This window comes from Tyto alba, unplaced genomic scaffold (assembly GCF_018691265.1).
Source record: "Tyto alba isolate M040663 unplaced genomic scaffold, T.alba_DEE_v4.0 Super-Scaffold_44, whole genome shotgun sequence".
Lineage (NCBI taxonomy): Eukaryota > Metazoa > Chordata > Aves > Strigiformes > Tytonidae > Tyto > Tyto alba.
This window is the reverse complement of record NW_024881320.1, coordinates 6,079-33,244: the sequence shown is the minus strand read 5'-3', so window position 1 is coordinate 33,244 and position 27,166 is coordinate 6,079. Positions and strand designations below refer to the sequence as shown.

The 27,166-nt window shown below is 59.1% G+C and overlaps 1 protein-coding gene and 1 long non-coding RNA gene across 8 annotated transcripts; one reads left to right on the top strand and one right to left on the bottom strand.

Moving 5' to 3' along the window:
• Positions 1 to 264: 264 nt before the first annotated feature.
• On the bottom strand, positions 265 to 27,166 carry PAK4 (p21 (RAC1) activated kinase 4). Of its 7 annotated transcripts, XM_042805249.1 has the most exons (10): positions 27,036 to 27,166; positions 26,189 to 26,253; positions 5,841 to 6,065; positions 3,205 to 3,897; positions 2,283 to 2,744; positions 2,040 to 2,173; positions 1,796 to 1,922; positions 1,551 to 1,676; positions 1,307 to 1,441; positions 265 to 1,147 (listed from the first exon to the last, which is right to left on the bottom strand). In XM_042805249.1, the coding sequence occupies exons 3-10, from the start codon at positions 6,042 to 6,044 to the stop codon at positions 992 to 994; spliced, it is 2,037 nt and encodes a 678-aa protein (XP_042661183.1). In that variant the 5' UTR covers positions 6,045 to 6,065; positions 26,189 to 26,253; positions 27,036 to 27,166; the 3' UTR covers positions 265 to 991. The 7 variants fall into 7 exon arrangements, with proteins under 7 accessions (XP_042661183.1, XP_042661190.1, XP_042661184.1 ...); XM_042805256.1 differs by lacking the exon at positions 3,205 to 3,897 and having other exon boundaries at positions 27,036 to 27,165; XM_042805250.1 differs by lacking the exons at positions 26,189 to 26,253; positions 27,036 to 27,166 and adding an exon at positions 16,866 to 17,051.
• On the top strand, positions 15,205 to 15,614 carry LOC116959925. Its single transcript, XR_004406087.2, has 2 exons — positions 15,205 to 15,322; positions 15,481 to 15,614. It is a non-coding gene; the product is annotated as an uncharacterized LOC116959925 (long non-coding RNA).

Here is a 27,166-nt window from a genome sequence, read left to right as displayed (position 1 = left end):
CAGCTTTGGGCAGGGGGAACAGGGGTCTCCATGACCCCCCTCCTCCCCCAAGCAGGGACCTGGGGAGGGGGGACAGGACCCGGGAGGGGGGCAGGTTCCCACACGCTCAGCCCTGGGCAGACATGCGCGTGTTCCTCGCCTGCACACGCATCACGTGTATGTGGGCACATACATGTGCGCAAACATGCGTGACCCTAGATGCACTGCACAGCCCCCTCCCGCCCCCCCCCCCCCCCCCCAAAGAAATGACATGGGACACAGCTGTCTCCAAAAGGACACGTGTAATCTCCGGGGGTCCCCGTGCCGGCCCCGGGGCCCCCCCCATACCGCAGCGTTACAAAACGACAATATAAATAGCTTTGTTAAAAAACAAAAGGGGAGGGAAAAAAACAAAACAAAACAAAACAAAAAAACCCCAAAAGGAACAAAAAACGTGTTTGGAAGGGGGGGGGGGGGCGGTAAGGACCCCAAATCAGTAGTGTGGCCGCGGGGCCGTAGTGTTGGGGACACGTGTGTGTGTGTGTGTCCCCCCCCGGTGGAGATGCAGGTGGTGGCCCGACCCTGGGGCTGGATGAGGATAAAAAAAAAAAAAGGGGATTTAAAAGAAAAAGAAAAGGGGGAGATGCCCCAAACGGCTCCCCAGGGTGGGGGCGACACCGGGTCCGGGGTGGGATAAGCCCCCAGCCCCAAATCTCTGCCGGGAAGCGGGGAAGGGGAGGGGGGGCACACCGGGACGGTGGACCCGCGCCGAATGTCGGTGAGTCGTTAATACCGAGCCGTGCCCCCTCCCCGGCCGCTCCCCGGCTCAGTAGTACGGTGCAGGGAGGGGGCGACACGACGGGACAGGACCCCCACCCCCCCCCACCCCGCCCCCGGCTCCCTGTTCCCCCCCCCCCCCCCCTTGCCAGCGCCCCAACAGTAGTGGCACAGTCACAAATCCAGTTCCGAGGCGGCGAGGGGGGAGGAGGGCGCCGGGGCGGCCGCCGGCTCCTCACCGCATGCGGTTTTGGCGCATGAGGGGGACGATGCAAGAGGGGGGCCCCGCTTTGCCCAGGAAGGGGTGCTTCAAGAGTTCGTTGGCGGTGGCCCGCTGCACCGGGTCCCGCACCAGCATGCGGTCGAGAAAACCTTTGAGGGAAGGCGAAACCTGCGGGGAGGGAGCAGGGCGACCGTCAGCGACGTCCCGCCCGGGGCGGGAGGTGGACACGGCCCCGGAGGGTTTGCTTTTTTTTTTTTTTTTTTTGCCCCCTTCCCCCCCCCCCCCACCCCCCCACTTCCCAAGACGCCCCGTCGCTCCCCGCTTTACCTTGTGCACGTTTTTAAGCTTGGGGGGCAGATTGTCGCGGATCATCTTCATGGCCTTTAAGGGCGGCTCGTTAAAATAGGGCGGCTCCCCGTCGACCATCTCGATAACCATCACGCCCAGGGACCAGATATCCACCTGGGGGGGGGGGGGACACACACACACGGCAAAGCCAGGGGGGTAACTGAGGGGGGGGGGGGGGCAGGGGGGAAGCCACTGTGTGCCCCCAAACCCGCGGCGGGCTCACCTCTGGGCCGTAGGGCAGGCGGGAGATGAGCTCCGGCGCCATCCAGTACGGGGTCCCCACCAGCGACTTCCGTCGCGGCACCTCCTTGTTCACTTGGGCGCAAAACCCAAAATCGGAGAGTTTCACCTAAAGAGCCGGGGAAGGGGGGGGCTGGTGAGAAGGGCCGCCGCCGCGTTTCGGAGGGCTGAGGGGGGGTTGGGGGGGGGGGGGGCTCCTCCCCTGCCTCCCCCCGCCGCGGCGCTCACCCTGCCGTCGTGCGTGAGGAGGATGGAGTCGCTCTTGATGTCGCGGTGGATGACGCCCTGCGCGTGGAGGACGGAGAGGGCCTTCAGGACGGCCAAGCAGACGGCGGCGATCTGCTCCTCGTTCATCCTACGAGACAAGGGAGGAGGATGGGAGGCGAGAACCGGGCGCCCCGAGGCGGCGTTGGGGACACGCCGGGTGGGGGGGGGGGGGGGGGGGCCGGGGGGGGGGTCCCCGGGGACGTACCTGGTGTGGGTGACGATGTCGGTCAAGGCGCCGCCCTCCAAGAACTCCATCACCACCCAGAGCTCGTCGCCCACCAGGTAGCTGTTGTACATCTCCACCACGTTCTCGTGCTGGTAGTCCCTCATGATCACCACCTGCCCAAGGGGAGAGCGCGGCCTGAGCACCCCCCCCCCCCCCCACCTCCTCCACGGCAAGCGACACCCAAAAGCAGGTCCCCGAGGTGCCCCCCCGGCTCTGCCTCACCTCATTAAAGAGCAGCTCGCGCCGCTGCTGCTTGCGCAGGTCCATCTTCTTCACCGCCACCAGCTTGCCGGTGCTCTTGACGGTGGCGATGCAGACGATGCCGGTGGAGCCCTCGCCGATCTTGATGAAGTTGTCCAAGTAGGTGCGGGGGTCTCCGGGATCCACCACCATCTGCAGGGCCGCCCGGAATTGCTCGTGGGAGACGCGCTGGGGCTCCCGTTGGGGCGAGCGGGGCTGCTGCGGCCCCGCCGAGGGCGGCGGGGGCGGCGGCGGGTGGCCGGGGGGCGGCTGGCGGGCGAGGTGGGGGTCCGAGGCGTGAGGGGTGAGGTTGGGATGGGGCGGCTCGGCGGGTTTGGAACGCGGCGGGCCGGGCGGGTGGGCTCGGGAGGAGCCGGCGCCGCCGCCGCCGCTCACCGGCCCGTTGGATGCCACCTCCTGCAGCCGTCCCGGCCGGTGCTCTGCCTGCAAGGAGACGGGAGGGGAGGGACGTCAGGCACCCGAACCCCAGGGGGAAGCGCGTGGCCGGAGCCGGGGTTTTTCCGCTGTCCCCAAAAGGCCGGGAGGCGACCCCCGTGAGCGGCAGAGGCGCCGGGCGCTGCCGAAGGAGAGGTTTGAGCTAGACAGGCTTGGAAGGAGCGAGGAAAAGGGGGAGAGGAGCCGGCGGCTGCTTCGGAGAGAAGGACGGGGCCGCCGGTGCCGGCGCGGCACCGGGGAGGAAAGCGCGGCGTCTTCTTAATCGGAGCGCGGGAGCTGGCGCTCGCTTAGGAAGCGGAGGAGAGAGGCTGCTTTTCTAGGAGGCAGAGCGAGGAAAAGCTCCCCCCGGGGCTGCGCGGCCAGGGAAGGAGAGGTCGCTGCCAAGCGGATCCGGTCGGAGCGGAGGGGAGCAGCGGGGGGGGGGGAGTGGGGAATCTTGAACCTTTACCTGTGGACCCGCGCCCCTGCCGGGGTCGGTCTCAGCCCGGGGGTAGGTATTAAAAGGCCGTCCCGTCTGCTGAGCCGTCTTCATCACCCCTTCGGAGACGGGGATGTTGGGAGTCCGGATATTGGGCCCGGAGAGCGGGCGTTTGTCCCGGGGGGATTGCGGGCTGCTCTCGCCGGCGTAGGTGGATTTGGGGCGCTTGTCGGAAGGCTCGGGGCGCTCCCGCCGCACCACCCGGTCGGCCGGCTCGCTGTAGTCCCTGTCGGCGGGGTAATCCCGCCAGCCGTCCCGCTCGGCGGGGGTTTTGGGGTACTCGGGGGGGGGCGGGCGGCCGCCGGCGGGGGGAGCGGGTTTGGGGCCGGGTTCCTGCCCGCGGGGCTGGTGGTGGTGGTGGTGGTGGTGGTGGTGGTGGGCGCGCTGGTCCTCCCTCTCCCGGGGTCTCTCCTTGCCCTGCTCTAGCTCGCTCCTGGCCCCGTGACGGCTCTTCTCCTTGCTCCTGCCGGCATCCTCGTGCGGCCGGGCAGCGGCCGGGCCCTCGGAGAGGCCGTTCTCCTGGTAGAGCTGGTCGCGGCGGGGCGGGAAGGGGGGGCTGTCCCTGCGCAGAGAATTGGAACGGGACACGGACATGTTCTCAAACTCGTCCAGCAGCCAGGTCAGGGAGCCGTCCTTGGCGGCTTTGCTGCCCCGCACGATGGTCTTTGAGCAGGACGTGGGACGGGAGGCGGACGGGAACACAAAGCACGAACAGAACAAAAATAAAAAAAAAAAAAAAAAAACAGAAGAAACAAAATAAAAAAAAAAAAAAGGGAAGAAAATAATAAAAAAAATGAAAATGAAATGCCTGGTGGTGACGGGGACACGGCTGACACAGAGGGGACGGGGGGGAGGGGATGGGGTCTCCGCGGCTGGTGTCACTGCCGCCTTGGTCCAGTCGAGTGGCTGGAGGTGGCTGAGCCCGGTGGGGCCGCGCAGCCCCACGGGCGAGGATGTTGGAGGCTGGGGAGGGGGCTCGGCCTTTCCCCACCAGCCCTGCGCCTCACTGGGAGGTTTCTAGGTACCAAAACCCCAGGGTGCTCCCTCGGGGAGCGGGATCTGGCTTCGTGCCTCTCCTCCCCGACCGGCCAAGCGCCCCAAGAGGCACCGCACGCCCGAGAAGCCTTTGGCCAGACCCAGCCCTGCTCGGGGGGGGGGGCTCACAGGGAAAGGGCTGGGGGGGCTGGGGGCAACGCCTTGTCCCCCGGCTCGCGCCCGGTGGGCTCTATCTGCCCCCCCAAAACGCTGTTATGGGCAACTGTGCAGACACAGCAGGTTTTGCTCCCGGCTGGGGCCCAGCCCCAGCAAAGCTCTGGGCCAGGCACTGGTCCCTCCTCCCCTCGGTGTCATCGGCCCGTGGAGGAGGGAGAGGAGATGCTGGAGATGAGGACAGACCTGGTTCGTTTAGCCAAAGGTTAACGAGCCCCCCGTCCTGAATGCTGCCTCGGGGCAAAGGGGAAGAGCAGAGCAGGGAAAATCGAAGCCCGATGCCGGGAGGCAGGTCCCAGCTGGGTGGGACACCTGAACCGGGGAGCTCTGGGCTGCGTAGGGTGGGGGTTCCCCCGGCTCCCAGTATCAGACTGGCTGGGGTTGGGAGGGACGTGTCTCGGGAAGGGACCTGCACCCTTGTGGATTTGAGCCTCGGAGGGCAGGACCACGCAGCAAGAGGTGAGGGGAGAGTGGGAGCCGCCCCAGCCTCGGCCCCGAGGCCTCTCGCCTTCCTCCGAAGAGGAGGATGCCTTCCTCTGCAGCAAGCGTCTCCACGCAGGGTGAGCGAGCGCAGCCTGCCGTCCTCGGCTATTTATATCCCCTCCTCTTCCTCCTCCTCCTCCTCCCACTGCCTCGGGGAGCCGGTTATTTCCTCCACAGGCGAGCAGAGCCTGGATCTCCGCAACAAACCCCGGCCGCGCGGGACGCAGTGGCTCCCGGCCCCGAGCCACGGGGTTTGGCAGCACCGGGGGGCCCCACCGGTTTCGGCATCTTTTCGGGTCAGCGGAATTGCCCGGCTGGGCCGCAGCCGGCGTTACTCACAGCGGCTGGAGCCACCCCATTGTCCCAAGCAAACCAGCCGAGCCAGCAGGAACGCTGGGCACGCCGGTCGCACCGCGGCCACTGCCGGGGACTTTGATTGGGGTGGAGGTGTGGGAATGGCAGAGCTGGGGTGGGGGGGGGGGTGGCGTGGGTGTCCTCGACCGAAGGGAGCAGACAAGCCAGACTTTAAAAAAACAACATAATGGCGGCTTGGGGAAACACAGGGATGGGGAGGGGATGAGATGGGAAGGAAGAGACACCGTTTCCCTGGTGTTTTCTTGCAGTGCGGGTTTTTTTCCAGCTGCCGGGAGGACGCGGGAGAGGTTTTCACGCCGTGCGGGCGGCAGCTGTGGGGTCCCTGTCCCACACAGCAGGGAAGGGGCGAGCGGGTGGCCGTGGGGACGCCGATGCCACCTCCACGGGTTAGAGACCGGACTGCCGCCTTACCTGCTCCGCGACACCCCGGGGAGAGGGCACGGAGCCCAAACGAACCCCCAGCCTGGCTTTCTGGCCCCAAAAGCAGCATCACCAGCCCTCCCCGAGAGGGCAGAGGCCACGCTGGCAGAGCTGCCTACCTTCTGCGAGCCATGCTGAATGGTGGTGATGCAGACGGGGTCCACCAGCGGCTTGGGGCGCTTGGCCGACTCCTCGATGATGCCCTGCCATTGCCGCGGCAGCCCCGTGAATTTCTGCTCTTGCTGGTCGTAGCCGGTGTGGACGCGGTGCTCGAAGTTGGAGGGAGCAGAGATCTCGATGCGTTTCTTCTTTTTGCTGAACATGGTGAAGGCCGGCTAGAAGACCTGGGGGGGGGGGGGGGGGGGGGGGCAAAGAAGAGGGACAGGAATGAAGCCTGGAGCGGGATGGAGAGGCGGGCAGCGCTCCGGGGACCTCAGTGAGCTGAAAAACGAACAGCCCCTTCTTTAGGAACTGACCTTGCTCTCTGGGAAAATAATTACTTGCCGCACGTGTGCCAAAAAGGAAACACCTTGAGTGACGACGGCAAGCCCCCACGCTTCGTTAGGCTGCTCCCCGTCCCGGCGGGTTTTAACAGCCCACCCGACCTCGCAGCTGAGCTTGTGTTCTCCCCCCCCCCCACCCCGCCCCAGGTCCTGCTTACCCCTCATTTTTTTCGCTGCGTGTTTGAAGATGCATTTGCCGGCCCCTCCTGCCTTTATTTTTTTACTGCGAAGGCAGGGATTGCAAACCAGGGCAGCCGAGGGAAGCTTTCAGGGCTCCGGGCTGCCCGCCTGCCCAGCGCACGACATGATCCCACACGAGCTTCAGCTCCTTCAACCCGCTGTCCCTCTTCGTCAGGTGGGCAGTTGCCTCGGCTTTTTCCTTCCCAGCTTTTTCAGGAACAGCTTCCCCCGACACGCTGCGTGCCAGCACCCAGGGATTTAGGGCTGATCTCCCAAGCGTTTTGCACCACTGCAATTACTCCTGCGCTGGTTCGGGGTTTGGCAGCTGCCCCCGCCAAGGGCTTCAAGCCACACACCTCAGCCTCCTCGGGGCAGAAAACACCCGCCTGGCCGCACAGATATTTGTCATTATACTGCAGTTAAACACTGAACAGACACTGATGGGTAAAGCACTGACCCCACACTCCTCTGGGCTCGTTGGCCGGCGGCGGACGGACCCAAAGCAACCCCTTCCAGTGCCTCCTCCCGGCTCCCCAGCACCAGCTGCCCCGGCGTGATGGGGAACTGGTTGGATGGGGAGCGGCGCGGAGGTCTGCCCCAGCCCAGCGGTGCCTGGCCGGGAGCAAAATCTCCCCAGTTAAAGGGGTTTTCTCAAGCACGTGGGGACGTGTTGCCAAGACAGGGTCAGCGGTATTCACAGGCCTTGCGGAACGACTTCGGTTTATGTCTTCCAGACGGAGGTTCTGTTTTGGTCCCCGGTGACTGATCCTGCGAAGTTTTCCATCAGGGGAAAGCCGGCGGCGCGCAGCAGCTCTCTGAGAGGGGTTGGAGGGGGCTGGGGGGTGCTTTTGGTGGGACACCGAACCAGCAGCAAGTTTCCTCGGAGCCTCCGCGGGGGCCACGCGACCCAGCTCAGCCCTGGGAAGCGCCGCCGCCTCCGTGAATCACGGGACAGTGCAGGCTTGGATTACTTACTAACGCCTGTCCTCACTGCAAAGGCATTTCCAAGCCCAGCTAGGGCTGGACTCTGCTTCCTTCCACCGCAACCGCCGCGCTTTCACCCGTCCCAGAGGTGAGATAACGCTGCTGCCGGGGATTCGGCAGCTCATGCGACGCGCCGGGCCACGAGACACTCAGAGATGTCCCTCTGCTCTCCACAACAGCCCTGGTTGTCTTCCTGAAGCCATAAAGAGGTGGCAGGACGGGGGGGTTCTTCTCCCCTCTGGGATAATCCTGCTTCTTTCCGCTTGTCTTCTCCTATTCCCCAGCGTGACTCGCACGGGGTTTGTTTTTCTTCCAGGAGAAGGGACGTTTTGGGAGCCCCGGTCTCGCAGACATTTTGCTGTGGTCCCTCTTCCCTTTGATGTAACGCTCCTAAATACAAAACCTAAGCAAAAAGCCTCCCACAATTAAAAGCTAGAAGATTTAAAAAAAAAAAAAAGAAACCAAAACACGAAACAAAACAAAAAACCGCAAGGTGAGACGAGGAAAAGCAACTCAGCAGTGAATGCAAGCCCGGGCAGCCCAGCGACACCCGGGAAAAGGTCATTTCTCTGGACGTGGATGACTAACACCATCCCTGAAGCCTTTTACCTAAAGGGTGTCACTTGAAACCGCGTTTAAGTGTGGTTTTAAGGCAGCGTTTTGAGTTACAAGATGAATAAACCGGCAAGAAAAACAGCCTGACCTGCAAAAAACTGGGCACGCAGATGCTCAGCCTGAGCAAGAACAGACTGTTTACTCAGGCGCTTAAATACAGGTCGAGGAGCCTAAAATACGAGTCAAGGCTGCTGAAACTAAACTTAGCAGCACGGCCAGCACGTTTCCAGCATTAAATTCAAACCCAGTTCAGTTTAACCTGACAAGTTACACGCTTTCCCTTTGCGGGATGCAAAGACAAAGCCACCCGATGTAGCCAGTTTTGCTCGTTTATTTACAAGTTTTGGTTCACTTTCGGCATATCTGAGACTACCCCTGACCACGGCTCGGTCTCCCAGGATGAAGAGCCGGGGCTGTGGAGGAAGCCTGGCCCCAGGGTGGATCCCGACGCCCATTTTCCTGGTGTAAACACCCGCAGTCAGGCACAATAGAGGCTTGTTTACACTGTCCAAATGCCCGCATCCTTCCAAGCTCAAAGGTACACATCGATCCTGCTCAGCGGGAGCCCGGAGCGCTGGCAAGCCTCCCCTAAATCAACAATTTCAGGTTGTTTTTTTGAATTGTTTCAACAGTTTCTGCAGCGGAGCAGATGCTGGAAGTCGGCGCGGATCTCCAGCAGGCGCGTTCCTGCTCCTGCTGACCTGGGAGTGGGAGGGGAAAGGAAGAAATTTCTGGGTTGGGGTAGGACAAAAAAAAAAAAAAAAAAAAATGTAAATCAAGCTTTAGATGGATACCACCACACCCAGGCTAATGCGAGCGTGCTTGAGAGAGAGCCCTTGCTCTCGTTTATCGTGGCTGGGGCCGATAGCCTGAGTGGGACAAGAGCTGGAGAGAAACAGGTTGGAGCTGTTGGACCCTATTAAACACCAGTGTGAGGGGAGGGGAAAGATCAGTGACTCAGAATGCTCCCAAAGCAGCTTAATGACCTCCAACTCTGATTTTTTTTTTTTTTTTTTTTTTCCCCTATTAGACACATGCTGAGCGACCCCTGGCTCCAGCCCCGCACACGTGGGGTCCCGGTGGTCGGTGCAGCGGGCGCAGGTCGAGGGGGGAGTGTGGCAAGCGTCCCCCTTGCCGAAAGGCCCTCGCCCCCCAGCCTGGAAGGACCGGTAGCACCGGGTATTTCCACCTCGGCGCGCGTTCCGGCTACCGCCAGCGATGCCGGCACCCGCCCGCCGGCAGCGGCACCGAGAGCTGCCAAGTCGCCAGCGGTTTGCCAAATCCAGCTGATCCCCGTAACCACCGGCTGGGTCTGGGCTCGGCGGATGACAGAGCTCGGCTCACAGCCGCTGCTTGGCGAGTCCGGGAGGTGCTGCGATTGCCGGGGGGGGTCAGATATCGATTTGAACCAGGCTCTTGCTCGAGCGGGAACCCTGGTGTCTGGTACACCAACCTTGGGTGCGACCCCGTGGGTGAAAAGTTGGACAAAGCTGCAAATTAACCCACCTTCAACTTGCCCGAAACCACAAGCAGGTCAAGCGCTTTCACTTGAGAAGCAGCTTGGGCTTTTAAAACGTCAAAAAAAGCACCAGAAGAATCCCCCCTCTTTCCGGGGACATAAAGCACTAGTGTCAAGGGAATGCCACCGTGGGGGTGAGCTCACCAAGGCACGGCGGCATGAGCCTCTCGCCACGTCCAGCTCCTGCCCTGCCGTCTCTCTGGCAAAAGCCCGTCAGCAGAGGAAAAACCAGTTTTTATTTGTTTGTTAGTAAAAGCAGGCAGCTGGGAGGAAGCACACCCCTCCCACACGGGATCGGGGACGTGGAGGCAGCCGAGTAAAACAAACCGGAGGGAGCCTGGCATTTTAGGCCACTATTTAAGGTTCGTTTGTTTATTTAACTCCCTCATTTCTGCAGTTTCGGAAGGAGCGGTGCCATCCTGCGGTGCCCAAGCCCAAAAGGAGCTCGCTGGGAGGACTTTGGGGCGACGCTGCAGCCGGCGGGATGCGATTCCGGCGTGACCTTTCGTTTGTGCCTAACCCCAGGGGGCTGGTTTCACGGCGACCGGTGCCCAGGACCGGGCTGGAAGCAAGCTGACAAAATCTGAAAAGGGGACTGAAGTCAGTCGAGCCGAGAGGCTGAATCCTCAAGGAAGCTGGGTGACACCCCCAGCACCACACGCACTGTTCCCCATCCCGCAGAAGGGGGACGATCCTGGGGCACATGGGGAGAACGCTGAAATCCTGCAGCGGGCGCGGGGAGAGCGGCAGAGTCGGGGCTGCCGCGGGGCGGAGACGTTTTTTTCCCACTTTCACTGCCTTCGGGTGGCGATTGTGGCCGTTTCCTTCCATTTTAGCCTCCTGAATCTGTTTCCGACAGGCTGCCCGGTGCGAAACTCAACAACTCCCAAGACAATCCCTTTCTCCACGCAGGAAATCCCAAGTCCGGTGCTCCGGCATCCCGCTGCGTCCAAGGCATCCAACAGAGGCGCTCCCCCTCCTCTCCAGCCTTCCCAATCTTTGAGATTTTTCTGAATAAATTCCCGATCCGTTCGGAAAAGTTTTTCTCTGCTTGGATGCCTCTACTTCTGCCCTGGTCTCCCTTTAAAAAACAGGGGGAAACCCATACATTTGCGACCCCCCCCACTTTACCTGCTCCCCTCGGGGGTGTGACACAGCCGCTCGCCGGCTGTCTGCAGCACAACCTGGTGCTGGCTTGGGCTGGGTCAAATCCTGAACTGCACGCTGTGCAATGGGCAAACACATTAATTAGGAGTAAACGAAGGTGCGAGCGCGCAGCCAGCAGGTTTATGGGGTTCCTGAGGCAGAAAAACTTCCCCTTGCAGACCCTTACAGCTAGGAAGTCACCCCGGGGTGGGTGCTTTTGTTCGGTTTATTCTTTTACCTCCGCAGCGAGCATCATGCCGGCTTCCTGGAGCTTCTAGCCCAGGCAGACCGCTGCCGTTTTGGGGAGGAACGGGCGTTTCACACCATCCCCACGGCAGGATTGTGCCCGAAAGGAAAACCAAGGCTGGCCACTGCTTTCACCCGTTGCTCCCAAACACCGCTTCCCTTCGCACGGGATCTTTCCTCGCGGGCAAGAGCCTTTGCGGAGAATCGCCGCGTGGACAGAAGTCCCGTTTCTGGATGGCAAAGGGTCTCCCGGTTTTGGGAGATGATTGCTAAACTTTGAGCAGGACGCTTAAAAACCCGCTCGCTTTGCGTTTAACTGCAGGGAAGTCTAAGGAAAATACACCTGGAGGATACACGTCAACCCGCACGCCGGAGGTTGGAGCATCCAAGTGCCTCGGGACACTTCTGGTTAAGCTAATCAGCCTCCAAATCTACCTTGGCTTCACCAAAAAACCTATCCTTTTGGGGCTGGCAGGGGGAAACCAGGCAGCGCAAAGGGGCAGGGGGGCAGAGCCGAGCCTGGGGGAGCTCTCGGTGGCGGGATGGGGCTCTCTGCAGAAGGAAGGAGGAGTTAAGAGCGGGTTAACATCTCCCCCACGTTCCCCCTCTTGGCTAGATACTCGCCTCCACCAGAGCTATGCACATTCCTCAGCCCTGTCCTGGCCCAGGTCAGATTCCCTTTATCTCCGCTTTATTTAATTAGTCAGCCATTAACTAACGCTTCTAGCAGCCCTGAGTAAACAAAACAGGGCAGAATATTCTCCACTGCTGACAAACACCCCGAAACCCACATTATTATCACCGGCGGGGAGTTTGCTAGCAGCTTTCAAATGAAAAATAAAGGAGGGGGGGGTGAAAAAAAAAAAAAAAATGACAAAGATGCATGCAAGCTAATTGTTCCTTTGCATAAAATCTAAAACTGATAGCTTTGAATGTTCATTGGCAGGAGAACGTCGTGCCATTAGCGCGGACAAATGGCAAACGGATTTAACAGATCCCCAGCAGGATCCAGAAGCAGCGTCCCGTTTGTCCCCGTGCCCGAGAATAAATCTCTGGTGCAGATGTACGGGGTTCACATGCTCGCCTCCTCTTTAAACACATCGGGCCCAGCAAAATAAACATCTGGTCCGGCCGCTGCTGCTCCCCAGAGCGGCAGAAAGGGGCTGTTTGTCCTGCAACTGCACCACGGTCGCATCTCAGAGCTGCTCTCCCTGCCCCGGGCTCCACAAAGAGACTCGCTGCCAGACGCAGGCAAAGTTTGGAGGCCGAGACACAAGTTTTTGTTGAGAGCATTCGGAAGTTGGTTGAATTACACGGTGCTTGGGGGAAGAAAAAAAAAAAAAAACCAAAAAAAAAAAAAAAAACAAACCCAAACCAAACAACTCCCATGGAGAGAGGGTTCTGGAGTGGTGGCCACCCCCAGCATCAGCTCAGCTCACCTGGAGCCTCCTCTGAGGTCGGAGGAGCCCGTGGGACCCCCGGGAGCCAGGGGAACCAACCCCCCCTGGGTGCCAGCGCCGTCACCCCCCCCACTGATTCACAACCGACCCGGCACCCAGGTCTCCTCCTCAGGCCAGGCCAGGCTCAGCCACGAGGGTTTTCAGGGGGTCTAACAGGCCCCCCAAAGCCTCATTGCCACCGTTGCAGCAGGCAGCTGGCTCCGGGTGACGTTATCTACCCCTGCTTGCTTCCAGGCAAGAACAACCTTTCGCTTGCCACCAGCTGGGAAGCGATAGCCAGTGACCGGCCCTTCCATGCCATTCACCTGCGTGCCAGCTGCAGCTGAGCAGGACGCCCGTGCTAAAGGGATATCCAGTTTTTAAACTCCAAATCCCATCTGTGGCGCAGAAGGTGGGGTTCAGCTTCCCCCCGCTCGCTGCGTTTTGATTTTTTCCCCTTTTTCCTTCCCCCTGCAAACAGGCTTCCTCCCCTCCAGCTCCACGCAGGGAAAACGAGAGTCCCTCCCCTCCTCCTCGCCAGAAATAACTCCGTTCCCCCTGGAACACCGGCCTCACCTCGCAGCGCCGCTAACAAACAACAGACCTGCTTCAGCCGGCAAGATGGAGAGATTCCCTGTTGCTCTGAGCGTTTCCGACAGCCGCCCAACCCAGCTCAGGCTCGGGAAAGGAATAAACCTCCTCCGAGAGGCCCCCCTTGGTGTTGCCCCCTCCCAAAACACACTGGGTAAAAATAATTTTAAAAGAAAACCGAACATGAAAATCAGCCAGACTCGGCATTACTCACCTTCACCATCCTCCTGCTTCCTGCAAGCCAGAGGGGGAGGAGGAGGGAGAGATTGCCCCAAACCCTCGCCCCGAGAGGGGCGCAGGGACCGAGGAACCCCCCCCCCCCCCAAAACCGTGCACAGGCAGCCCCTTGGGGGGGGGGACAAAGGTGGCTGGGGGGGGGGGGGGTCACCGCTCGCGCTGGAGGCCGGCAGCTCCGGCCCAACACTCCCGGCCGGCGGCAGCGCTCCCGACTCCTGACGCTGCAAACTCCGAAGCGCCTCCCCCAGCACCGGCGAGCGATGGGCAGACGAGTGCAGGACGGGGGCCCCGGGGGGTGTGTGTGTGTCCCCCCCCCCGTCCTCGCCGGGGCTGGAACGCGGGGACACCTACGGAGCGGGGCGCTCCGCCATCAGCTCCCCAAGAGGGCCGGGGTCCGCGCTCCGGGACTCCCACTTGGTTACCGGACCCCCCCCACAAGCGCTGCCCACCAAGGGCCCGGCCGGCACGGCGGTCCTGGCACTCAGCTCTCCCCACCGGCGCGTCTTCCCCCTCCCCGCCGCGGTGCCGACTTTCCCAGCTTCAACGTACTTCCCGACCTGCTCTTATCGCCCTCCCGAACCGGTTTCGCAGGCAGACGCTCCTGCTGCCGGGCCCCGGGCTCACACCGGGACTGCCTGATTATTTTCTCCTTCATCCTCCGGTGCTCGGATGCCGGCGGGGAGGGGGGATTGGCACAGGGGAGAGCAGCACGGTTAAACCTCGGCGTATCCCAAAGCAGGGCTGGGGAGGCGAAGCTGCTGGCCGAGCAGAGCCCGTCCTGCTCGCTTCCCACAGCGGCGAGCCTCGCTCCGAAGTCAGCGACCGAAATAGCAGCTCCCCACCGTCTCCGTGCATCCGAGACGGTGACTAACGCCGGCGCTACGGCCCCGCGATTTAACAGGAGGTTATTACCATTTTCTGGGACCGGGAGCGCCGCCGCCGCTGAACTCTCTCGCCCACGCCGCCAGGCCAGCAATCCGTCGGGAGAGCGCGGAGGGAGGAACAGCCGGGAGAGGGGATGGCAGCGCGGCTGCCGCGAGGCTCGGAGGGGTTAAAGACGAAGCTTTCGAGAAAGCAGAGCAGGAATAGAGGAGATTTGAGCCGGGAACCAATGAGGCAGCAACATTTGAAACAAAGCAGCCAGTCAAGTGCCCCTCCGGGTGGCTGGGGATCAAGAGACTGGAAGGAAGGAGAGGGAAAGGGCAGGCGAGAGCTGGCAGAAAACCCGCCGGCTATCCCGGCAGGAAGAACCGGCCCTCCCAGCCTGGCTCGCCCCGGTATTTCCCCCGGTCAGGGCAGCAGCCCTTTGCCGTGCCACACTTCCAACGCGCCTTTCTCCTCCTGCGCCTTCCTCCAGCTTTCTCAAGAGCCCCTGAAAAGCGCGTCCGTGGCCCGGAGCGCGGGCAGAGAGCGCCCCGGGGGAGCGCGCCCGTCGGTGGGGCCTGCAGTAACCAAACCCCTCAGAGCCAGGACCGCCGACCTGCAGCCCCACAGCCTCCCCGGGGGTTTTGCCGGTTTTAAGACCCCTAATTGAGATCAGTGACCCTCAAAGCCTGGCCAGGGCACGCCAGGTGCAATGCGGACCTTCTGTGCGAGGACGAGCCATGGAGCTCCTCACCTGGGCACGGGAGCCTCACCTAAGGGCGAGGATCACAACTCTGCTGCGTAAAGCCTCAGCCTTCCAGCTGAACGAGAGCGATGGCATTTCCTAAACGAAAGCAGCACTAATTGGCGGGTCCCGTGAGGTGGTGCGCGCCCTCCATCTCGCTCGCCGCGAGGAGGAACGCTGCCCGAGCCCACTCCGGCGCAGAGAAGGAAGGCTTTGATGTCAGCCCGAGTATTTCGCTCCTCTCTTTATTTCCCTTCTGTGTTTGCTCAAGGGAAACACCCTCGAATCGGCCCGACGAGCCGGCGAATCTTGCAAACGAACTCAAGAGGGTGTGCCCGGCGTCGCAGATGGACGTGCGCCGTCCACCCCACGGGCGTTTGCCGGGAAGGTGCCAGACCACGAGCCGGGCAGCGAGGGTGAGACTGAGGAGAGCAGCAGGTACCTGCCCGGGGGTAAGAGGGAAGCCACCACGGCCGCGCCTCTGCCAACCCCATCCAACAGAGCCCGACGACAACGTCTCGCAGCTGAGAAGGTCGTATTTTGACTCAAATGCCTTTTACAAGCAAGGAGGGGGGGGGGGGTGGGGGGTATAAAAACCACAGTCAGGAATGTTAATCATCTATCATGGTTTACAACAAGATTGCTCACTTCCCATTTGCGCTAATTTTCCTCATATTTATTCCCTTTCAGAATATTCATGGATCAAAATATCTTCTGCACCACCATCGGACTGCTAATTGGTGCTTGGAAGCTTTCCTAGAATCCCATCAGAAGGATGTGGCATCCGGGGCGGGGGGAAAAAATAAAAAAGATCATCAGATGAACACTAACCTCTCCCACCACTTGTTCTTTTTTTTTCTTTTCCCTCTCCAATTTCACGAGTTACAAGCTCATGCCGCTCGGCTGCGGGAGACACCGGGGTGCCACGGGTGTCTGGAGGAGGTGGTGAAGGCGCGCGTTTCGGTGCAGCCCGAGCAGGGTGCTCCTGGATCACCAGGATGGAAGGATCCCGATGCTGCCGGATCACTCGGGGAGGGGGGGGTAGGGGGGTGGTCTCAGACAGCAGCTCCGTGGGCAGACGGAGCCTTTCGGGACGCGAGAGCTGTGCGTGTGCTTGGATGGAGCAGGTGGTTCACTTAAAACCTGAACAGAGAGTCGTGGCCACAGCGATTTAAGAAGTTATCCAGCTTGGTGAAAAGCACCGAATTCATCCCGAGCTCCACAAGAGTTTGAGATTACATTTTAGCGTTCACGGGTTCCTTGTTTTATCTGTTTGGGAAGGAGAAAACAGCAGCGAAGAACTAGGAAGAACTCGAGCCTCTGATAACGCAAGAGGCGAAACCCATTTGTCCTTCCGGAAAGTTATTTCTCTTGTGTCAGTACGAACAAGTAGCGTCTTAAAACCCTCCGATTCGCACATCTTCAAAAGCTGCTGCGACTACAAAAATTCACCAGCTGCTCTCTTCAGCTGCCAAGAGCACAAAGAGCCCCGGCATCAATTTTAGAGCCTTGTGAAACACGCTAATTAATTCATAGGAAGATAAAAGCACATCAAAGTAATAGTTCTAGCCCCCAGATCTTTCAGAATTTGGACAAAATTAGCAAAAACGCACATCTTCCTAATCTTTGCCTTGCAGACAATGCTGATGTTTCCTGAACCTGCAGCATGCTTGCCTGCTTGGCACCACCTAATTAGTCCCCTGCCACCACGGAAGCACATCCTGGCAGCGCCTCAGAGCCCCAGAATAACACCTTATCTCCAAAACTAACTCCACCTGCAACGCATCCCTACCAGAAGACGAAGCAAGCTTCGCTCGCACAACAAAGTTTCAAAATATCGGTGGAAAAAAAAAAAAAAAAAAAAGTGATGCATCAGCTATTACAGAGACTTCATCCTCCCCACGGCCTGTGCGGAGCGGACTCAGCCCCGCTATCGCGTTTTATTTGGCAACAGACTCCTCACACAGCTTCAAGCCGATGTTGCTCCAGCCTTTGTTCTCCCGTTTTGCTTTAAAAACCCCCGATCGATGGCTCGATGTTTGCGCAGCGAGGACTGCGCCGAGAGGATTTCGTACCTGCTGATAAATCACCTTCTGCTAGAAGCGCCACCGGCAGCTCATCTGGAAACCCAGGATTTCCTCGACGGTATCACATTCCCTGAGGACGGAAGATCTCTAAGGACAATCCTGAAGCGAAGCGGCAGGGACGGGCGTCCTCTCCCAGCTGAGGACGTCGCCGTCTGCCTCGCCGAGACGGCGGAAGCGTAACGCTTGGCTCGGGTTTGTTTAACCTGCCGGCGAGGGCGGGTTGAACTGGCCCGGCTGGCTTTGCACAAGAGAGGAGGGAACCGTCCCGCGCTGGGAGCGGCAACCTTCAAAGAGGAGGAGAGGTGTCAGCCCTCCAGCCCCGCGCCCGGCCGCTCGAGGAAGACGAGCGGATGAAATCAGGGACCTGTTTGAGGCTGCTGGTGGTGGGAGAGGACGGCGGGGCGACGGCGCGGTTACTGGGATGCGTTAAACGGTGGATTATGGCTTAAACGAACCCAGTATCCCCGCGCAGATGATGGAGCGGGAGAGGAATCCTGGAATTCAAAGCATCTGATGTACTTGGTAACCCCCGTCAGGATCCTCCTGGTTTCAGAGGCGACGCACCTCCCCAAACGCAGCCTCAAAAGCTCGATCAAAGGGGATTAATTTTCTTTAATCCTGTTGTCCTAAAGCAAAACTTACGGGCTGCAGGACGCAGCGGCACAGGGCACCGGTACATCAAAGCTCTGCTCCACCACCGGTGCTCGGTGCACGTCCCTGCAACTCCGGCGGGGCTCGAGCCCGACCCGTGCAGCACGGAGCAGCCCCGGGAGCTTTACCTGCGGCCGTGGCGAGATGTAGGCTGCCAGAGGAGCCTTTTGTGAGGCCACGTCTCCTCCGTGCCGGCACCGAGCAGGACTGGGGGGGGGGTCCCACCGCCCTGGCACGACGTGTGGGAAGATGGCTCTGGGGAGGAAAAAAAAAAAAAAAAAAAAAAAAAACCCGAGCCCAATGCATCAGAGGTCCAGGGGCTGGAGCACCGAGTCGGTGGCCCCAAGCGGGGCTGTGGCTACGTGACCCCCACCGTGCAGCTCAGCGGCATCCCACGATGAGACATCGCCGCTCCCGCCCCGAGCGCGGGGAAAGTGCTTGCGCAGAAGTTTCAGGGTGCAGGAGCCCGCGGACCTCGACAAGCCGAGGCTTGCGGGGAGGGAAGGCAAGTGCCTGCCGAGCTCCCTCCGCAGCCACCCGCAGACCAGAGGTTAAACCTTAATCCCATCGCCCGCCACAAACGGGAAGGGAAACAATGGCAGGAGGTTGTTTTGTTGAGGTTGTTTTTAAGGAATAAATCAGTTTGGATTCAGCAGAGCTAGCGGCAGCCAGAGACCGTTTGACTCTGCGACGTGGCTGGCAATGGCCGCAGGGTGAAATTGGGGGTGGCTGCAGCACTCGGCTGCGTGGGCACAGGCACCTCGCGATCCAAAATCGGGGAACTACCCGCTAGAAAACAGAGGGGAGCCTTCAACAGGTTATTTTGCATTTGGACAAATCCCCCTATTTATTTATACTGGTACGATTGCCTTGATACTGCAGGATTCTGCTGTGAACAGCTGTAAGAGAGTAATTATTTTGGCAAAGCCCAGCGTTGGTGGAGCGAGGGTTAAGCCAGAAAATCAAAATATTGTTTCAGAGCTGCGCAAACATGAAGGCTCGCTATTTCTATTTGCATCTGATGAGCCACAGAGCAGCAGCAAAGCAACGCCAGGTCCGAAACAGTTACCAGCATGCACAAAAAAAAACAGCCTAGCGAGGCATTTTCTCCGTGGTGGAAAGCTTAGGCTTCGAGTGAGAAACTCACTTTAAATTTTGCCTTTTTCCATCCACTCTGGAGTCACTGCCCTGCCACGACCCAAGTCCTTTTCCTGCTTTAACGCCAAAAGGCAGGTTTCTGGGAGTCTGTTCCCGGCTCTTCTCCTGACTTGCTCTGCAACAAGGACTGAGTCACCTCCGGGCACTTCAGTTTCCCCTTCAATAGCGCAGGATAATACCGGCTTCTCGGAGCGGAAGATGATTACCAAGAGCTCCGAGGTTTTCAGAGAAGAGGTGCTAGAGAAGAGCAGACGCCACTGACGGCGAGCCTCGGAAAAGGATTCGCGTCCTTCATGCGACTAGCTACGGCGCTCAAAAAAAAAACCAGTGTGAGGAGGAAGAAGCGACAATGAAAGTGATGGGATTTTTCCAAAATTATTGAATATTTTGTACAGAAAAGAAATGAGGTACACCCGGGTTTTGGTGTACCCACCAAGAGCTCTGGCCCAAAGTCAAATCCACCAGGTTTGATTCAGCTAATGCTGAATTTGACCTTATTCCCTAAAGCTTCATGGGCCCGGTGGGAGCCCCCCCATCAGACAAAGCCACCCAGAAACTTTCCCTTACAAGACCGTGGCACAATATTGCACCAGAAATGGGCTGGTCCTCCCTTTCCCCGCAGACACAATTTGTGCCTCGAAGCATGAGCTCCAATTACCCTTATCTCGGTTTCCAGAGATACAGGCAGAAGCGCCGTGGACCGGATTTTTCCCTTTAAAGCAGAATTAGCTGCACGCACGAACACACGGGAGATGAAATTTTGGGGCCGCTTTGGAAAATCACTTTCCAAAATGAGCTCCAGGCCCAAATTGATCCTCCGGCACTTCTCTGCTTTGCCGGGCGACCCGTCAATGCAGGATCCCACACAACACTCACTTCTCTTGCCAACCTCCACTTCCCCCACCATTACAGCCAAACAGTTCTCCCCGAGCTGGCGAACGCTTGGAAAGCCTTCGTGCATTTATCTCCAAGCAGAAGCACTCCGGTGCCTGACTGCTGTGGGAAGGGCAAGAGGACTTGCACCCCAGGGCACCAGAAAATAATCAGCGCAGAAATTAAACAGGGAGCCAGCCAGGAGGGATGCGCGGAGCTCGCTTCTGAGCGGAGATGATGTGCTGAACCCCTGGGAGGCTGCGGAGGCGTGCGGCCCGTGGGAGCTCCTGAGCAGCTTTTGCAAGCTGGGGTTTTAGTCCAGACTCAAGATCCCTGCACGGACCCAGAGCTTCTCCACCTTGACGTGCCGGACGGGCGGGAGGACTGGAAGTGCTCGAGCCCAGGCTCCTCCAGGAGCTGCGAGCTGCTGCTCTGACCCAAAAATCCTTCCTCAAAACCCTGCAGACCTACACCTACGCCAGCCAGGAGCACAAACACGGGCCTCGAGCCAAGATCTAAATCTGCGCTTGGGTACGTACGTCGGTTTTAATTAGCAAAGAGCCCTGGTAGCTCGGCCCCAAGGATCGGCTCCGCGCATGGCTGCTTTCCCAGCAACGCAGCACCGGGCGAAAGCGCAACTTTCCGAACGACAGCAAAAATCCTCAAGCAAAATTCAGCCTAAAAGATCCCAGAACCAATGAAACCCCTTTCAGCTACGTACCCGGCAATACAGAAAGCAGGTGTTTTTAATTAAAAGGATGTCAAGAAATGTAAATTGGGATATCTGTTCTGGAAGCAGAAACAGTTTAACAGCTGGCACGGAAAACCTTGGAAAGACAGAAGACTGTTTTGGGACAGGGGATCGGGAACAACTGCCCACCCAGACGAGCTGCAATTACCCCTGTGACTGCCCGGCTTGCAGCGAGGTCAACCAAACCCTGCTGTGATTTCAAGAGGAAGCTCCAAACTGATTTAAAGAAGGAGGAATGAGTCTCCCAGTTTATATCTGGCATCTTCTCCTCCCACCTATCCTGGCCAGGAGAAACAGGTTCCTCCGCACGCAGAAGATCCCTTTGGTCAAGGGTGGAGGAGAGGAACTCAGTCCGTAGCCGATATCTTTATTCCAACAGCTGAACAAGGCGTTATGCCACTGAGGAAGTAAACAAAACCACCCAAAGTTCCCCCGTTTATTTAATTCAGATGCTCCATCTCTTCAGCAATGGATAAAGAGAAAAAATAAAATGAGAAAAGCGAGTACGGGCTCAACCTTGGGCTTGTGACAAAACCCGATCAGCCTCTGGCAGGCTCGGGGCCACCGTGCTCCGGATTTCCCTCTCGGGGCTCCTTCACAGAGGGCGGGAGCCCTGGGTCGGCTGCGTACCCCACGGCGATGCCAGCACCCCGAAACGTGGGGTGGGGTCCCCCCACACCCATGACTCCCGCCAAGGGGGGACGGCGCATATGTGAGGCAGCGGGAGGAGAGGCCGTGAGAGAGGGAGATTGCCGAGACCGCCTTGTTCTCGTTCTGTTATTATTTATTGAAACGGGCTAATCCCAGCAGCAGCAAAAGGCTGGTAATCCGCAGCAGGAGAAGCGCTCCGCGGGGACGTCCCCTGACCTGGGAGCGGGTGGATCGGCGACGGCGAGCTTCAGGTGATAAACAAGCACCAAGGAAGCCAAAGTCGCTGCCATTTATGCCTCAACCAGTCTCGCCGTCCCAGCAGCCTCGGAGGCAAATTACTTGTAATGATGATTTTAATGCAACCTGGCAGCGGATTGTACTTCTAAACACGGTTTGGGCTTGAAAATCCTTATCGAGCAAGAAAGACGCGGGGTGGGCAACCGCCTCTTCTCGCTCCCTCTCTACTCCGAGGGCGGAGGGGACCCTGCACGAACCCTCGACGGCTCTGCTGGAGTCGGTCCTGACGCGCCGAGCAGGGACCACGGGCCCAACTATGCCAGGCTGGTAAATCTGCCACGTCCCTCCCACCCGACGGCGAGGGAGCTCGTTAAATCCCACGCACGGAGCGGGAGGCGGAGGAGGGATGCTCTGGGGCCTGACCCCGGGCTCCCCCCCAGTGTCAGCCTGGCCTTCACCCCATCGCTGGCGCCGTCCCCACCTTTGCCCGCGCTCTTCCTCCACCGATCCGACACCGTGGATGTTCCCGGCAGGGAAAGCACCAAAACAGGGGGGATAAGCTTTGCTGCTGCCTCTTACAGCACGAAGGCGATGGGCTGGGGCAGCGCGGGAGCCCTACCCGAGCGCTTGTTAAATCCACCTCCCGCTGCAACAGCTATTCTGCAGGAGCCAGCTCTCCAAAGAAAGAGGAGGAGTCACCTCGGAGGCAGTTTGTAAGGCGAGAACGTTTTAATCAGCTAAAGTATTTGTTTCAGGGAGGGAAGAAAAAAAAAAAAAAAAAAAAAAAAAGACAGCACGCCCCCACAATCACAAGCACAAACCCCAGGGCCTCCCCTTCAGCGTTAACAAGTTGGAGACACTTCAGAGTCCTCCTCGCACACCTCCGTGTCCTCGCTGGGAGACAGTCGTGCTTCATCACAGCGCACGTGGACGGTGACCGACACCTTTTGGCACGATTCTCCGACGTCACCGGACCCAAACGTGCGCGGTGGACTGCAAATTTCTGGCTGGGCTTGGCTTTTTTTTTTTTTTTTTTTTTGCAGCACAAGGTTTCCTCCGAGCCAGAAGCCGCAGGGTCAGGGGAGCAAGGCACGCCAAGAATGCGAACCGGGACTGACACGGCCATCTCCAGCTCTTCTCCCCCCGCCCCACGGTGAATTAATTACACGCGCTCTCGCCGAGCCAGGAGGCTCTGGCGCAGCAGGGTGATGAGACGTCAATGTCAGGAGGTGATTCTGAGGTGTATTTAGAGAGCGATTGGCGCTCAAGCTCCCCATCCCCGTTGCCGGAGAGGCCCCGGTGTGGCATCAGTGATGGGCAAAACACTCAACGTTTGCCCAACGCGCGGCCATGCCGGCGCTGCGGGCAGGCAGCCACCGTTCCCCGGGCAGGCAGCCGAGTCAGCTTCGCACAGCCCAGCTCGGAAAACGGGGAAATAAAAGTTCCGAGCAGGTCCCGTGCCAGCCGACGCTCCCCGCTTGGTCAGGCCAAGGAGATTTTAACGACCCGGTTTGATGCCGCCTGCCCAGACGGAGCACGCTGCACGGCAGGAAGGTGAAACCACGAGTTTATGTCTCTGGCAACAACTCATTAACGTCCAGGGTGGCTCTGGGGTTAACGAAGCCGGGCTCCCTCCGTGGGACGCAGAGCACCCCGCGCCCCTTTTCCGACAGCCCCGTCGGAGCAGGCTGGATGCTCCCGTAACAGGCAGCCGAGAAGTCAATTTATGTTTCAGCGAGCAATTACCATTTGGTGCTAATTAAAGTGCAAGTTGATTAGTTGAGTAAAACCTTTCATTAGCCCCTTACATCATTTACAGAAATTACAGCTTATTTGCACCGTGTAAGTGCACGACACGGGGAAAGGAAGAGCGGAGCAAGCACAGTTCAAAAGAATTACGCTTTCATTACGGCCAACTTTATTAGAGAAAATAATCGTTACTTAAACATCCTCCGTCTGCGACACAAGTGCCTGAAAACCGAGCAAGAACCTCGCGCCCCGAATCATCTCCTTGGGGATCAGCAGCTTCGAAGGGTTTGGCTTAAAGCTGCAAGAGCGAGCCCACCAGGGGCCAAAGAGTTAATAAATAATTATCCAATTGCCAGTTAATCAAGATCTACAAAACCAGCAAATCCTTCAGGAAGCCCGTTTGGTAACGTGAGCTGCGCCTGTGCCACGCAAAGCTGCCTCTGAAAACACTAAACCTCCCGCGGCTCGGTTCGCGAGCTCGATGGCAAGTATTCCTCCCTTCCTCCCCTAAGCTCAGGAGAAATCGGGTTTTATTAAATAAAACCAACGTGGCTGTAATTAGGTTGCCGAGAAGCCATGAAAAGGTCCCTGGGATTTCTCCCTGAGCCAGGTGGGACTTTAGGGGATGCGTCTGTCCCTCTGAGTGCCGAGGACGCAGCCCCACAGCGAGCGATCATGACGGGGAGGCAAAGCTAGCCGCGGGGCCGGGACCTGCGGACACATCAGCCCCGCTCCTTCTTTTCCAGACACTCGTTTTGGTTGGGAAAAGGACAGGGAACCCGGCAGCGCGGTTGGGAAATCCCTCCGGAGTCGGGGAGAACGTGTGCGGTGCGGTAAAGGCTGCTCTTTTCCACGCCGGGACGCGAGCTCGGCGGCGTGTCGGTTCCCCGCGGCGCCAGGAAAACGACGTTCAGAGGGAACCACTTCTCCAGCAGTGCTAAATCGGCCACGTCTTACGTCAGCCCGTAACCATCAGCCGTGATGTAAAATTACGCTTCCTCCCCTCCCGCGCCCTCTGCCAAACGCCCACAAATTCCTAAATTATTCATCGGAAAAAGTCAAGCGTGGGGGATCCGAGTCATGTCGCAGTCGCGTTCCGCAAAAGTGCTCTGGGGCTGCCCCATCCCCAGCCTCGGCCCCGCCTGATCCCATCTCCTCCGGCACTGCTTGCCCCTCCTCGCTGCCCCGAGCGCACGCCGTCCCCGGGCTGGGGCTGCGCTGCTTTGCTCTGCTCAGCCCCCCGGCGAGGGGGACAGCAGTTGGCAAGACGTCAGTGACGAAATCTCCACCTTTTAAACGGAGACGGACGTGCAAGCCCACGGCTGGCAGAGCCCACGCGTCAATAAACGAGTCACCAACGTGGCAACAAAGCGCTCTGAATGGTTCGGAGCAAAACCCTGCGATTTTTTTTTTTTTTTATTTTTATAAAGACGTCTTCCTTATGGCAGATTTGATAAGTGCTGATAAAATAAACGTCACCTCCGCAAATGTAAATAAAGATAACCGGTATCTGGGAAATATCTGGGAAGTTGGAACGACATGAGAGGGGGAGCAGAGAAGTTTCCACTTGGTGGAGGCGAAACGTAACCTGAGCCGTCATTATCCCATCGGCATCTTCCCTGGAAACTTCTGCTGCTGTCACAACGCCCAAGCACGTTCCAATTAATTACCTTTATTTGGGAATTTCAGGGTGGTAACTCCTCAGCAGAGCCAGGAGGTTTCTGAGGGATCTTTCTGAGGGTGGTTATGAGCGGCTGGAAAACGACTCCGTGAGACGCCGGCCGCGGACTCGCGCAGCCTCACGTTACACCCCCACCACGTACCACGTTTCACAGTCCTGTTCCTACGTGGCATTTGTCCACAGTTCCCCGAAAACCTCCCTCAACCTGCGGTGGGGACAACCCATACATCTAACAGGTTTATTTCTTAACCAGAACTAAAGATACTTGCCTTAAAAGGCTGCCAGGATTAGTTAATGTTTGTACTGGCAGCCAGAAGCTAATTCTTTGGCCTCTATTCAAACTTCGGGGCTTTATTTAATTTTTTTTTTTTTTTTTTCCCCTCTACAGCTCTCCTAAGGTCACTTGTATCCTCCCCACCGCCGTGCTCCACAGCTGGGTATTGCCAATAAATCCAATTTGCAGTTTTTTAACGAGCCTACTGCACAGGGCGTCGTCAGTCTCTGCGGCCCTGCAGCCCACCCCGCCAACTGTTGCAAAACTCAGTAAATTACAGGGAAAGCCCAACTGAAAACTCATTCTGAAACTTTTCCCATTTTGTTGTCATCTCCTTTCGGCACACAAAGCACCACCGCCAACGGGAACGCACAGAAAACGAAGCGCAGGGCGCTCATCTCCAGCTGCAGATACCTTCAGAACACGCAGGCACAGGGAAAGAAGTTACACAAATTCGTAATTTCACAGCCCAAACCCTATACTTGCACCGGGCACACGCTGCCTCTACTCCTGCCCGTCGATTCGCTGCCCCCCGTAACAACTTACGCAGGCGCTGCTGGTACCAGCCCCAGCAGTTTTGGCCAGTGTGGCACCACTGCCCCATGTTTATGGTCATGGGAGCACCACAGAGGAGTTTGGAGACTGCGATTTCTCTTCTCACCCTCCTCCTGATGTGCCAAATCCCCTTTTCGAGGGGTTTGGCGTGAGACAGGGGAGTCACAGCAGCCTCGTGGGCTGCCACCTCCCGCATGACGGCGCCTGGCTGCCTCCGAACACCCGGCCCAAAGTCGCATGAGATACTGGAAAAAGCCACCCCAGGGCTCTGCAGCTCAACCGACCATTAACTCGCCTCGCTACCAAGGAGAGAAGCGCCCTGGGAACACTGACGGGTGCACAAAACCACACAGAACTGAGCATGCAGACGAAAGACAACAAAAAAACCCCAATTCTTGGATGTTTTTCCGTGCTTCCTGCAACCCGCTGCTGCTCGGCTGGACCTCGAGTGTGGGGGGCGAAGGCTGATCCCATTTCCACACCCCAGAGAGGCAAGGAGGGCTCTGACGGCTTTTCTACGAGAACCTAATCACGACGGCGATCGCGCTTCTCCCGATTCTCCTCCCTCCTGCCCTTGGGGAAGACCATCAGACACGCTCTGGCACGGACAGACCCTTCTCCAATCACAAAACACACACAAAATATGGATTTCTGAAGAGCCGACACACCGCGACGGGAGCCCCGGGAAGAACAGGGGTCTCCAGGCGAATTATTTTGTCTCCGTTTCCTACCTGCGAGGAAGGGAAGGCTCTATTCCGACTCAGCTAAGCATGCCGGGATCCTCCGGTGAAAGACGCTGCACGAGAACAAGAGATTTCTGTAAGGCTCCCTGACACGCGGCCCGGCCCAGCGCCTAAATGGCAATACCCCATAATTTTGACTATTTTTAGGCCGGGGTGCGTTCGCAGGAAGGCAGAGCCTTATCCCTACCCTTCCCTCGGCCTCCCCACCCGCTGCCAGCGCCCCTCCTGCCTCGCCTCGAATTCCAGGGCTCCTCTCCGCGCCCCAGCTCAACCCACCTGCCCTGCCTGCCTGCCCCCCGAGACCCCGGGCAGGCCCGAAACCCCCCTTCCCAGTTTCACCGCTTTCCCCGAGACCTCTCTCGCCCCTTCCGCTCACCTCCCCCAGGCCCAGCTTGCACCCCAGCTCCTCAGGAGCCCCCCCCCCAAACACACCCCCACGTTTTCTCACCCCCCCCCCCCTTCTCCCCAGGCACCCCCCCTTCAGCCTGCCAACCCCCTCACCCCCCCCACTCCACATCCCCCAGCCTCTACCCCCCCACCCCCCACCCCCACTGCCCTCAGTCCCTCACACCACCCACCCCAAGGGCCACCTCACACACCCAAGCCCCCCCCTTTTCCCCTCAGGCCCCCCGAAACCCCCATCCTCTCAGCCCCTTCCTTCCCCACAGCCACCGTCTCCCCTCAGGCCTCCCCCACCCCTCCTCTCCCTCAACCTCCCTGCCCCACCTTCCCCCCCTCCCCTCACCTCTCAGGCCCCCAAAGCCCCCTTCCCCCTGCGCGCCCCCGTGCTCGCTCCAGCCTCCTCTTCCCCTCGCCCGCCTCCGTCCCCGCTCACCCCTCACGACAGGCCCAGCGCCGCCGCCGCTCCCCCCCGGCCCGCTCCTCACTCGGCCGCCGCCATGTTGCGATCGAGCCGCATCCGGGCACCCGCCCTGCCCGCGTTCCCCCGGCAACAGACACCGCCCC

Bases quoted from the DNA above. Each gene is read 5' to 3' on its own strand.
- PAK4 (XM_042805249.1), bottom strand. From the start codon at position 6,044: ATGTTCAGCAAAAAGAAGAAACGCATCGAGATCTCTGCTCCCTCCAAC. The intron at 2,745-3,204 runs GTAAAGGTTCAA...GTCTCCTTGCAG, and splicing joins GCAGGGGCGCGGGTCCACAG to GCAGAGCACCGGCCGGGACG. The intron at 1,442-1,550 runs GTGAGCCCGCCG...CCCCCCCCCCAG, and splicing joins GCCTGCCCTACGGCCCAGAG to GTGGATATCTGGTCCCTGGG.